At 35.8% G+C, this 14,658-nt stretch overlaps 1 protein-coding gene across 1 annotated transcript in view; it reads right to left on the minus strand.

The window, feature by feature from the left end:
• Positions 1-195: 195 nt before the first annotated feature.
• LOC141427218 (aminopeptidase N-like) overlaps positions 196-14,658 on the minus strand; it is a 16,033-nt gene continuing 1,570 nt past the window's right edge. Inside the window, exons 2-7 of the mRNA XM_074086442.1 lie at positions 9,637-9,774; positions 4,078-4,258; positions 3,597-3,771; positions 2,589-2,735; positions 866-944; positions 196-417 (exon numbers count right to left, since the gene is read on the minus strand). Of these exons, the coding sequence (XP_073942543.1) occupies positions 196-417; positions 866-944; positions 2,589-2,735; positions 3,597-3,771; positions 4,078-4,258; positions 9,637-9,774 (942 nt within the window). The remainder of the gene's footprint in view (positions 418-865; positions 945-2,588; positions 2,736-3,596; positions 3,772-4,077; positions 4,259-9,636; positions 9,775-14,658) is intronic.

The raw sequence follows: 14,658 nt of genomic DNA on the forward strand, positions 1-14,658 counted from the left end.
AAAATATAAACATACAATTATGACATCCTGTAGTTGCTCTTAGTACTTGGCACTTATCTCTTATTAACACTATAACAATTGCAAAGTTATTTACAAAGCACTGAAAGTCTACAGCCGATCGAAGATGTAATATTGAAGGTGTCAATAAAATAGACTATTGGGGCTTCAGCAATACTAGCGCATACAAAAAATGTTTTAGTTGTTGAAGATGACAACAATCGCAGAGAACATGACGAGGAAGCTGGATGTCAAAGCATTAGCGTTGCTTCTGAAGTTGATTCTGAGCCAGGAGTCAACCAAAGCGAAGTTTTGGTCGCTCCATGTGATGGACGCAGCGATGTTCTCCCTGATGGCTGCGATAGAGGCAACCTCCCCTGCTGTCAAGATAGCTTGGTGACGGGACACGAGCTCGTCGATCTAAGATGAGGGAACAAAATTGAGACATTTAAAAGAAAGTATGACAACAAAGTCCAGAACGGTACGTTTTTCTTCTTTACTTTTATAAAAGTGAATGTTCAATTACTGTAGTAAATATCAATTAACTATTATATCGATAGATCGGCTATGGCAAAAAAGAACAATACTGTGCATATTGTATGTTAGGGCGAGATAGACACACTATTTTACTAATATGCCATTGCTCTGTATTAAATCCCGACATAGAAATTACTCTATTTTATCTAAAGGTAGGTATCAAATTTTGCACAGGATGTGCTTCATACATTATAAATGAAGATTACGATATAATTACGGGAATTCCTCGGGGAAATTAATAAAATCCCGGATGATTAAATCATCAGCCATACCTATCTGATGATTCGCGTAATCAAGCCATGAGTAAAAGTCTAGTAAAATTAAAAAATACCTTAGCTGAGTGCTCAGCAGTCGTGAGTCTTCTGGCAAATGCGTTCAGGATGTTGGTGGTTCCAGTCAAACCTTGAACTCTATGAACAAAAACAGATATGAAAACAAATTATGAGAATCTTTTTTTTTATTCGACTGGATGGCAAACGAGCAAGTGGGTCTCCTGATGGTAGGAGATTACCACCTCCCATAGACACCTGCAACACCAGGAGGATTGCAGATGCGTTGCCAACCTAGAAGCCTAAGATGGGATACCTCAAGTACCATTAATTTTACCGGTTGTCTTACTCTCCACGCCGAAACACAACAGGGCAAGCACTGCTATTTCACGGCAGGATTAGCGAGCAAGATGGTGGTAGCAATCCGGGCGGACCTTGCACAAGGTCCTACCACCTGCAGTTCTGAGAATCTGATAATGTTATCAATTTTACAAGCTTTAAGCTTTTTAGTGAAATAACTTGCTGTTTTGCAAGCCAAATTTAACCTACTTCCATTAGTCGGAATGACTTGAAAGTTTCTGTATATTTTGTAATTTAAATATCCATGCAAATACAGTTGTAAAAAGGATACTTTTAAAAAATGGCTGTAGTAAAAACGTATTTTATAGCCAGTTAGAAATTAATACTGGGGGCCTACCATGATCTTTTCATAAACGATCCAAACGCAGAGCAGTTCAATTTAGGCACCTAAACTGAATCGTCGAAATTGGTACCACGACGTTTATTTTTCAGAGCTGAGTCTCAATGGTTTACATGTGAATGAAAGACCGATATTGTCTCTGGTCCGAAACTGGAACGCTAAGTCGCGAAAGGGATGCCGCTATATGCAAACCAAATATTGTATACTAAAACCTCTTTATTTTTGAAAAAACAATACCTCTATGTCATACCGTGTTCTTAGCAACCGTTGTGTTGATTACAAATAAAATGTTTACGCTGTCACTAATCCACGAGTCTCTTTTCTCACTGAAAAATTAGTTTTATCAATGAGGAGTTAAGAAGCACAATGTCGTGAGTACCTATGAAAAGTTATAAAACTTGAATAAAAGTTTAAAAGTTCTTGAAATTTAAAAATATTCCAAGTAAAACACTTAAAATTCCAAAAGAATTGACAGAATGAGTAACTTATACTGAATCGCTAAATTTGAAACAGAAGCAATTCAATTCCCACTCAAGTTCAGCGTCATGGTACGAAAACCGCTTGAAGTGAGTGAATGAAAATGTCTGTAACGCTGTCGCTGAATCGTGCCTGAACTGAATCGCAAAAGTAACGTCGTGGTATGAAATAGCGACGCAGTTCAGTTTAGAGCCTAAACTAAATTAAGAGAGCGTGGTAGGCCCCCTGTTCGCCTACTTAAAAAAATCACAAAGATACAAGATTCGAAATATAAGGTTCACTAAATCGATAAGTAAAATCGACAAGAGTACGAGTATGACCGTTTCATGCTCGAACGTTGAAATAGTGCAATATCATGTTTTAATACAAACTGTTGCTATTGGCGAATTGATAGTATCCATCATTACAGTCGTTCATTCCATGCATCAGTCTCAGCAATAATATCGGATAGGATATTATATAATATAAAATATGTGTTGACTATTGAACAATACAAATAAAGTTTTGTTGGGTATTCTATCAGGTATCATAGCCGGTGACTGGGCTGTGTGTTCTTGAGATTCCTAGTTTCTTTTTATTCGTGTAATGGTATTCCTTTTTCTACTAACCTAGGTTGAATTTGAGGCCAGTGCTCAATGATGAACTCAAGGGCAGCTTCCATACCCTCAGGACTCGAGTTAACGACGGACACGATAATAGTATGTTTGTCCTGCTCTCGCACGGGTGAGTTGTCATCGATCACTTCGTTCAAGTAGCTGAGGAATACAGAATTAGTCACTGATGAATCGAGAGTAGTTTTAGAGTGACAGATGGAAGAGATTATAAATGTGTACTTTGTAAGATGAGTCATAGATTATTTGCTATCTGCATTAAAAAAATAAATATTACGTGGCGTACAGATTTTAATTTCAACAATTTTATTGGTAAATCATCAGCATCATCACCATTCCCAATATCATCTAGCCTAAGTAAATATTATATGTCCCAAATTTCAATGCTGACAGAATTAGCATCCCCAGGCTCTACACAGGGGGGCTATTACGAAATTTGAAAATGCAAGTGCGTATCGTACCGTCCCTCACACTCTGGTATTAAATAATATAAACGTGAGCGGAGGGCATTAAACGAAGTTAGAATTTTGCACTTCGAAGTATAGGGCCAAGTCCAGTAAAGATTTTGAAGTTCACACTAATGATACGAGTACATTAAGTTTTAAGTAAACTGCAAACTGAAGTGGCAGTGGGCCGGCCATATCAGTCGAAGAACTGATAACCGCTGGGGCAAACGAGTTCTTGAGTGGAGACCGCGAATCGGCAAGCGTGGCGTAGGGCGCCCTCAGACTAGGTGGAGCGATGATCTTTGCAGGTTAGCTGGCAAGAACTGGATGAGACTGGCCGAGGATCATGCACAGTGGCGTGCAACTGGAGAGGCCTATGTCCAGCAGTGGACTAAGATAGGCCGATGATGATGATGATGATGAAGTTTTAAGGTGTGTGTAGATTTCTTCATGTCTTCCACGATCTTCTCTTTGGGAGGCCACAGGTAATACCAGTAAGCTGTCACGGATACTCCGCCGATTTAAACAGATTACACCGTAATCATAAAAAAAAACTTACTTTTGCCTTAGCTCCTCGTTGCTGGTACATCCAAGGGCACTTAGCAAAATGGACTGCTCACTGGAGTCGGTGCTGGCGACGTATTGCTGCCAGAGGAATTCGAAGTTCTCTTCGTCACCGCCGCGGAGGCCGGAGCAGTACACGATGGTTTGGATATCAGGGTTCAGGCGCTGGGCTGTAGATAAAGTGGAAATGAACCCTCTGTTTTACTACTTTATTGATTTCTTTTTCTTTTGTAACAGATATAATATTGCTGTATCTGCTTAATCGAATAGAATAAACAGATACGGCATTTAAGCGGCCCGTAGTATTGTTTTGCATTGCATTGTATAACTCTTTATTGTACATACAACACACACACACACACACACTTAGTTTAGTTAAGTGATTAGGTTAAAACAATATAGTTTCAGTGTTTTTTTTTTTAAACGTCAATCAATGTGTGGAAAAAATGTGAAACACAGATATTATCAAATCTTACAAGGATTATTTCTGAAGTTCTGTAGCAGTTCTGAAGCAGTATTGACGCAGTCTTGGTTGCCGTAGCGGCAATTGATATCCAAGATGATGTTTCTGTGGTAAGCAGCCACATGCTCTTCCCCAGATGCCGCTGTGAAGCCGAATTGCTGGTACAGAGGCGCTGTCAGACCCAGGGCGTATTCCTACAAAATATAAGTTTCTTTTAACCGAAGCAAAACCCGACATAGTTCAAAGAATATACATTAAGTGGCAATTGGCGAGCCAGATCGCTCGTACAACCGATAACCGTTGGAAGAGAATGGTGCTGCAGTAGGTAAAAGAATATCAGTGAATTAGAAGTAGGAAGTGTCAAATGTTCAGAAAAAAAGTGAGTGCTATGCTATGCATGCATATGCAGATGCAGCATGTACCATCAGACAAATGTGACATGCAAACGATTACCAACTTTAGGGTGGTAGACCACATATTTGGCTGATGGTACGTGCATTGCATGTTTTAAATGCACTTATGTCTCATCGTCATGATCTCGTAGATGTCCACTATTGTAAAAAAGCAACCCTTTAAATGCTAGATGTTTGTGAATTGTGAATTAATGACAACCGCCATTAGCAAAGTTTTAACAATGCCATCGGTACCCACATCTTGCTTGTCTCATACATTTTTTTATATATGTACTGTTAGTTTCAGAACACTTAATCTCTCTTAAAAAATCTGTTCAGAAAGGCAGATAAAAGAATCTGTTAGTGGGGAACACCCAAATATTACGAAATATTTTATTCCGAATTTGCTAATTCAGATTTTCAAAACTCCTATTTTTATAATAATATTTCCGATTTTTATAAATCCGAAGAATGAAAAACATGAAATGTTATTGGCCCGAAGTACAGTATTCCGATTATCAATTTTTCGAAATGACATCGCTAATTCGGAAATATGTCATTCGGCAAAATAAACTTCATATCAATAAATTTAGGTAAATTGACCTGTATAGGTTAGGTTAGGTTAGAATTGCGGCATAGCGCCTTAACTGCGCGGAATAGGAGCTCCGCGAAGCGGAGCTCCGTCGACCTTGCGTCACATTGCTGAAAATGAATAACAGTTACTACTGTTTTAGGCCAATCTAACCTACATAGCTTATGTTAATAAGTCAAATGTGTAATGATATTCGGAATTTTGAAAATCGGTATTTTAGTAATCGGAATTCGTATTTTTGACATTTCTGATTATTATTGAGTCGGAATTATTATTGTTTGGTATATTAAAATTCGAGTCCAACAGTGGACGTCCTACAGCTGAGATGATGATGATGATGATATTAAAATTTGGAATTTTGGAAATCTTTATTTAAAACCTTAGATATTTTTAATTTTCGGATTTATAAAAATCGGATTTATGAAGAATCGGAATAGTCATATTAGGAGTTTTAAAGCATTCGGAATTATAAAAATCGGTATTTTGAAATTCGTGATTCCGACTTTCGGAATTTAGTTTTTCGTATGTATGTAGTGATCTCAGAGACCTGAAGTCACCTACATTTTTAATCTATTGATAGCTCAAGATAAATTTTCCGTCACTGATACATTTTTATTTGTCTACTTCTCTACTTGATAACATATACTTGAGATCGGTATCAAACATGGCACTTTACTTACTAACATTTGACAGAGTAATGGAGAAAAAGAAAAATACATAATGACCTTGGTCGGTAGTTAACAGTATTATTTATTTGTCTTCTTATAATTATACAATATTGAAACGTACAAAAGGATGGAGTGTAAAAGTAAAAGCAAGCGAAATAATATGATAAAGGTAACAATATAATAGCCCACCAAAACATAATAATAATTATATGAAATGAGAGTCAAGTTCAATATTATGTTATATGCCTTGATTGTGGAGTTTAACGACAAAAAAGTGAGATCTAAATGGATGCCAAGTGCCAAGGTGCCAAGTGCCAAGGTGCCAAGTTCAATGGTCAGTCCTGAAATTTATTTATAATAATATAAAATATTTTATCTTCTTATAACTTTGAAAAATATATTGAAGCCTACGGTTGGACTTGGCTAGTTTTCATATACGAATTATAGTATAGCCTTCGTAAGTTTTAAAGCGGTATACACATAGTTTGAATCCCGGAGAAGGACAAAGCATATTTTATATCCCGGAAAATTGCATAGTTCCCGCGGGATAGCGATAAACGAATTTTGCGCGGACGGAGACGCGGGTAACGGTTAGTATAAAATATTATTGACTACAAGTTTTTTTTCTTGCCTTCATTTTTACAAACTGTATTTGCATTTGTCATCCAAACTACATGAACTATGTATACCAAATTTCAAATCAATTCGACCACTGTGGAAGTGATACAAAATTAGCTCCCAAAATTCGAATTCAAAAGATTTTCAGATTCAAAGTGTGGATATAATGGTCTTAGTCTAAAGCAGTGATGGGCAAAGTACGGCCCGCGAAGGGATTTACTCCGGCCCGCTATATGGCCCGCGATAATAATTATTTTGATCGTCCTACAGTATTTTCATTTCACTATTTCTAATTATTTGGCAAAAAAATATAAAATAGAATGAAGTAATCCTGGCCCTCCTCTAAAATATCTCTAACTTTTTGCCCCCCTCCCCAATGAAGAAATTTTTGCCCACCACTGGCCTAAAGGCTTAATTAGTGCACAGCCAGTTCTAGCATGCAAATATTGATATTAATTATTATTTCTATTAATATTTTGTAAAGATATAACCCAATTTATATCAGTAGAACATTGAATAGGGCACCTGCACTAAAGGCCCATTATTATGGCAAATTAAATCCATTTGAACCCAAATTATAGATTGCACGTGTCCCTCACATCCACAATACGTTCAATGAGAAGGGTTCTCTTACGTTTCTAAAGATCATATCCTTGCCTTTTCATTTCGAATTTCGCCTCCCATTATGATTTTCAATAGCAAGTTACGACATTATTTCTACCGAGCTCCCTTGTACAATTGGTTTAAATTGACATTATATTAATGATTATTATTTCAATTTAGGCAGACAGGCAAAAGGCAGGCAGTATGAGCAACTGATAGATGCCTGTATCTAGCTGTCCCTTGGTCAAGTATTCTTAGTACTATTAATGTGTTGGTCTATTTTAATTATCGATCAATTCTTCTTCTTCTTCTTGCGGTTCCTCTCCGCTACTGGAGGTTGGCTGTCAGCTCCGCATATCTCTCCTTATCTCTCTCCAGAGAAAACAGTTTTTCCACACTGGCGATACCGGTCCACTCTCTGATGTTTCGGAGCCACGATTTCTTTCTTCTTCCGACGCGTCTCCCTCAATTTTTCCCATCATTATTGTCTGGAGTAAATGATACCGCTCATGCCTTAATACATGTCCTAGATTCTGATAGGCTACCTTTCAATCAACATAAATTTTTCACAGATTTTATTAATATTAAAAATAATAATAAATTAATTTAATTCAGGCACCTTACAGACTAACATACATACTAATAATTAAAAATATTTAAAACTAATTTGATGACAAATATATTATTATTTATTCCAATATATTAGCGACTTAATAATTCCAAATGACCAGCATGATTCTTGGTCACGCGTTGAATGTCGCTAAAGCCTCAACGTTTTTGCTATATTTAAATGATCGTGGTCGTAAGTAGACTTAGGAGCTGTTTCACCATCCATTGATTAGTGTTAACTGACGGTTAAATGTGAAGCCATCTCTTTTTGTTTTGTTCGAATAGACGGAGACCGCATCATATTTAACTGTCAGTTAACACTAATCAATGGGTGATAAAACAGCCCCTTATAGTTCAAGGTGAAATTTTGAATCCCGGTTGTATTGTCATTATGAATAATAATAACACCAAAAATTTGAGAATCGATTAATATTGTGATTTACACTTAAGTATTTTATTATAATTGAAAATCGCAGAAGTTGAATACAACTGAACTGAACAACAACAACACTTTTCACTTTTTTAATATCTCTTAAAAATTCGGAATACTTTTATTTTAATCGTTTATTTTTGCCGTAGTATCCGGTCTTGCCCCGCTTCTACTGCCGTGGGCGCCGTAGAAACAGAATGAGAAGACATAGCATAAGATGAACAGTAGAATCTTCTTGGGACCATTAAGTACATAACTATACTACAACCGCTTGCCGTCGTGGCGATTCAAAATAAAAATAATTTATTAAATAGGCCGCAATGGGCACTTTTCCACGTAATTTTTAAACTACCGGCGCTTTTGTAAAGACCATCATTGCCAAGAAGAATGAGCGCAAGAAACGTGGCAGAAAGTTTTTTTTTTTCAAAATAAAATAATTAAGTACATATAACCATCAGGAGACCCACTCGCTCGTTTGCCATCCAGTCGAATAAAAAAAAAAAAAAAAACACTTAAAAACTATTAGTAAGTATAAAATTAAACAAAAAAATACCAAATAATAATAATAATAATACAGGGATGTATGGGGTCCCTTAGTTACAAAACTAAAAACTAACTATATCTACGTTCAGTGGAAGTGTAGAATGCATCCACCGTCATTAATAAAAAATTAAAAAATGATTCTGAAATATGTATACATTTCAGGTCAAATAATCACTAAGCTTTTAGATTCCGAAGGCAAGCTCACTACCAATCCCCAGCAGGCAAGATCATTACCAATACCCCGACAATAATGATGATAAAACATTCAGTTTGTGTGGGGAAGCGACGATGCCAATAACGAAAACCCATTCGGCTGACTTCGAATCCTTTTCGAGTTATTCAACTACTGAACATTATATTCTACCCGAACAAATGAAACACTTGAATCCACTTAACTTAATGCTAAGTTTGGGTTGTGTTATTAAATGACGGGAAACCAACCTATTTCAGTGCTTACCGGCTATTCTTTGCCTGTGGATATAATTTTGTTTTAATCCCAAATCTATATTTTTGACAATCAAGGAGTAGGTATTTATTAATTGCGTAGTCAATATAACAAAATAAACAGTTAAGATCCTGAGACAATAAAGTATTGTCATCCATTGCCTCTTTTGCTCTCTTTACTAAAGTTTTTATGGATACTAAGCAATGGATACATACATAGCTAATTGTTCGCGCACTAAAACCTATTCCGGCTACAATGTATTAGTGCAGGGGTGCTCTCTGGCACAAGAAGAAAAAAATCAGTGTCGTGTAATACGTGTTACCTATGTCGACTGCCTTTATTTAATTCGCCGCAAAAGAAAATACACTATTAATTTTACGCATCCAAACCAGATGAGTGCTTCTGCACTATTTGAAAATTACGTGAACGTAATGACCCAGCGTGCTCCTGACCTTCTTCCACCCAATATTGGCTATTTAGCATGCCGTACCACACATTTAAACATCAAAGACTTTTTGGCGTTCTATCGTTACTTAGTTTTATTGTTAGTTTGCTATTTTAGTCTTATCAATTACTGTAAGGTGATGGTACTGGTGACCCGAAATAAATCTTTCTCTTTCTTTGTCATTCTTATAATATTCGAATATTAAAAGTATCATGTTTTTAACTTACTTGGAATATTTCGTATACGGCAGGCGAGCCGCTCAAAACCACGTCGAGGTAGCTCCATGCGGCGTTGGCGGCGCCCCACGGGATGTAGTCTTCCTCTCGATCAAGGTAGAGAGACAGGTCCAACGCATGCGCATAACCCTGGAACGTGAATCATGTCAAGTGCTGTCCGAAGAAGTTTCGCCCGAGTTCTAAAATAGAGAAGCAATGAACTAGGAACCAGAATGATCGAGGGGCGTTCTAGTGTGACAGCGCAATTTTGAAGATTTTTGGCCTCCCTGTCTTCTGTGCAATGCGCCATAACATTTTTTTGTACCCTTCCTCCCCCACCGTAAAAGTTACGTAACACTCAAATGATCATTTCTATTTAAGATTTTTTTAGCTTTTAGCCAGTTTCCAAATTAACCTGGCATTTTTTGGCACAGTTGCGCTGGCAAGTCTAGTTATAATGCGCTAACTGTCTAAGTGCAAACGCTATGCACTATGTTACTTCGTCCACATTCCATCTTATCAACCATCTCGTTTCGTCTAGTGTCCCATATCCACTTTCATGGGTCTATTTTTTCTTCTTTACGAGTATATTTACTAACACTAACTAAATACCATAACATTTGTATCTTTAATATTTAAAGGAAATATTTTTTTTAACCCACAATATTTAAGCGTGTAAACCACAAAAAAAATATTTGGATATAAAAGAACCTTTGAACTAAATTTTTCGGCCCTTCCCTTGGGTTAAAAACAAAAATAAATTCGGTTTTATTTAGAACACATCCTGGTTAAAAAATTACGCATAGAATATTATACTCGTATATTAGTTAAAAGTTAAGTTACAGATTGTTTTCTTTTTCTCTACATTAGATAGCTTGTTATTCTTAAATACTTAAGATTGCTACTGTCTTGCTGGTTGAAGGTAACAAATATGTAACTAATTGAATATTGTAGGTTAACCTGTTTTGTTTTTGTGCTGGCATTAATTATAGTTTATTTTATAATTAATAGAACTATTGGTTCTTAAGTATATATTATGTATGTCGCTGCATTGAAATTTAACCGTTTGTTTCCTAAAAATAAATTAAAAAATACACCGGGTGTGGCCTGTAATATGAGCAAATAATTAAAACATAGACCATAATGCTTAAACTGAACAACATTAGTTCAGCGACTTTAAAAATAATTAGTTTTCATATTTTTTATTACACTTTAAGTTTATTCGAAGAAGCAATGTAGAGGAAACTGCTTGATGTGTAGCGTGACAGGCGACGTCAGTTGGGTTCTAGGATGACGTACATTGATAGCATTATTTAATGAAAAAAGGAAAATTCAAAGACTCCATTATTTTTAAAAAGTCGCTGAACTAATGTTGTTTATTTGACGAGGACGACCTGTTTTTAAGTTTTTGCTCGTACTACAGGACACACCCGATATATATATATTATATATCGATATATTTAGAATTTCCAAATCATAAATTGAAATTTTCATCATCATCATCCCAGCCTATATACGTCCCACTGCTGGGCACAGGCCTCCTCTCAGAACAAGAGGGCTTGGGCCATAGTTCCCACGCGGGCCCAGTGCGTATTGGGAACTTCACACGCACCATTGAATGCTTTCCGCAGGTTTGTGCAGGTTTCCTAACGATGTTTCCTTCGCCGCAAAGCTCGTGGTGAATTTCAAATGTAACTCCGCACATGAATTTCCAAAAACTCAGAGGTGCGAGCCGGGGTTTGAACCCACGACCCTCTGCTTGAGAAGCGATAGTCAAACAACTAGGCCACCACGGCTTTTTCAAATTTTGAAATTTTAATTGGCTCCATTCCATGTTTTATACTGACATTTGATTGTATTTTGTTACGTACAACATTTTAACTTTATTATTCATCATTACTGTTTTTTTTTCTAACTTGTCACTGGATTTTTAATCTTGGCTGTCTTTTTATTGGAAATCGATAACTATTTTGCGTGATTTTATTTTTTTATGCTTATTTGAAAAAAATAAAAATATTTTTATGACAAAATATGAAAATATAAACTTTGATGAACTTTTTATGAGTTTCATAATAGTATAACTAGCCTGTATGTATTTATTCAGAAGATGATAAATCTATCTATCTATCCAAAATAAATATCTCATGATTGCCTTTACGCAATTTAAAAGGGACTGATTTAAAGCAAGCGGGTCATAACAAATAGGTATTCATGAATTCAAATCCAATCGGTGTACCTGTGCCGCCTCTGATTTAAACAAAAATTGTTTTCTGGATTCAATCAACGTATTTTACATTTATTAGGAATTTAATTATTTCGATTTTTATACACCACCTGCTCACCTTTAATGTGCTTAAAATGACCCCCCAAATAGCATTACGAGTAAAAGATGAAGCTATAAAATACACAATGGATACTTAAATTAAAGTCCTCAAACTAGAGAGCAAAATACTTTTATATTTCATACTTCATATTTTCCCCTATTTGGTTTCATCAATCAACCCAGCCTACTACGTCCCACTGCTGGGCACAGGCCTCCTCTCAGAACAAGAGGGCTTGGGCTATAGTTCCCACGCGGGCCCAGTGCGGATTGTGCAGGTTTCCTCACGATGTTTCCTTCACCGCAAAGCTCGTGGTAAATTTCAAATGTAATTCCGCACATTGAATTTCGAAAACTCAGAGGTGCGAGGCCGGGGTTTGAACCCACGACCCTCTGTTTGAGAGGCGATAGGTCAAAGCACTAGGCCACCGCGGCTTCTATTTTGTTTTTATTGGTATAATTATTTGGTTCTCTAACCACTTGGCAGTCTTGTTGTCAATATCTGCAGTCAAACAACTCGGTCTAACCAGCTTGAAAACTTAGGGCCTTGTGAAGTGTTAAATATCTGTTTTAATATTAAATATTTGATTTTGGGTAACTATTTAAGCGTTTATTCCATTTAATTGCGGGCACATATTTGTTGACCTGATAGAAGATTCTGTTACAGATTTCAGGTTATCTACTAGAAGTACAGGACATCTGAAAAATAATCTGAAATATATTTATATTTATGAATTGCCTTGCTTCTTTCTTTCATTCTTTCATTCAATTCATAAAAGAATGACACACGCCAAAAACGGCGGATGAAACGCTCGAATAATGAGCCTTTTAGCGTTTATACCTGTTGTGCTGGCAACATTGCATTTTGATAGTTTTTTCTCGATTATTCCATGAAATTGAATGAAAATTAAAAATGTGGTCTGATAGAACACTTCTTATTATATAAGTTGATGTGTCTACTCGTACTCCAATAATTATTCGTGGTAGACTTTTATATTCTTTTAAAAAAATTATGTATGTATGTATGAAAATACTTTATTGTACATAAACACAAAAATAATAGAAAAAGAAAACAACAAACAAAAGAGTAACAAAAGCGAACTTGTCCCTAAAAGGGATCTTTGCAAGCTAAACCTAATCATGTTTATTAACGGTTTATAAAAGAATATTAAAGTCTATAACGAATAATATTATTGGTCTAGACACATTAACTTATATATTGAGAAGTGTTCTATCAGACCCATTTTTCAATTTTCATTCAATTTTTATGGAATAACTGAAAAAAACTAACAAAAACGCATCGTTGCCAGCTCTTAACAGGTTTTTAACAACTCAGTTATCACTGTATCTGTAAATGAATACAGTAGATTGTGTTGTGATAGCTTGTACAAGGGCGACAAGATCCACCTCAGACTGTCAGCTAGCAATACTGAAACTACGATAATATTTTTACAAGAAGATGCAAATTAATTATGCTTTGTTTGGAATACTAATGGTCGGCGCAGTTTTTGTTCCTAAAACTTTTTTTATGCTCCTACTGCTCGTCCTTGTGCTCATTAATCGGTGTATGCACAGTTAATTGTGTTAGGACTAAGTAATAGTGTTTTATTGTTACTTACTTGAAATTTAAAAAACATCCGATGAAGCATAAAAAAAAGATGTTTTAATAATATATCACCATTTGAATAAAAATGCGAAAATAAAGAGGAGGAAAATAATTTAAAGAAAGTACCTTGACTCGTCAAGGATAATCTTGTTTGCCTGAAACTCACGGTAAAACGTATCACATAAACTTTTTTTGCAGTTTAATCATTTCTCATAAGCCACATTTCACATAATTGCGCATAACAAAACCTTTGCACATTTTTTTTCCGTGAAAAGCCCCACACAAAATAAATTGCTAACAGAAAAGTAAGTTAGTTTTGGTTTGGTTTGGTTTCTACATAAAAACGCTAAGTCTGATTGTCCCATTACTTGTAAGTGAAATTAGTCTTTACTATTATAGCCCTAAAACTGATATTGATTATTACGGCGGTAAAGATTTTTTTTTGATCAACAGTAGGTAGGTCAAAATAAACTGTTGGAACTTTCCAAAAATTAATGTTAACACAATTGAACACTATTTTAAATAATAAAAAAATCTTTATTCCGCAAGTTAAAGCACTTAACTCGCTTCATGAAGGTGAATAAAAACTATGCTTTAATTTTTCTCAAAAATGTCCGTAAAAGTTGTCATTATTCTTTACATATCAAAGAAAGGAGAAAGAAAGAAAATACATTTATTCACAACACAAGACACACACACAATAGTATTAGTACACCTAGACAACACGTAGGAAGTGTCATTGCGGTTGTGAATCGGACACTGGCTGTAAATACTCTACTCAGCCAGTAATTGCCTATTTGCAGGCCACGACAATAATCTACTATTATAACACGGCCATGAAACTAAAATAGCGTCACTGGCAGGTTTAGATTTTACCAAATAGCAAGATTAGTACCACAATGGGTGCCATTGCCGTCCGTAATATTCAAGGCAAACTTTTCCGTTAATATCGCTACAATTTCTGTTTTGTTCCGGTTGGATTACTTTATAAATGGCCATGCCATTTGCATCCGCTGCAAAATTACGCGTAAAACTTCGATAAAATGCATCTGGAGATTCAATTACTTTATGAATAATTGTGCTGTGAATTTTTATTTGCCTGTTGCCC

Source organism: Choristoneura fumiferana, chromosome 4, assembly GCF_025370935.1.
Source record: "Choristoneura fumiferana chromosome 4, NRCan_CFum_1, whole genome shotgun sequence".
NCBI classification, from domain to species: domain Eukaryota; kingdom Metazoa; phylum Arthropoda; class Insecta; order Lepidoptera; family Tortricidae; genus Choristoneura; species Choristoneura fumiferana.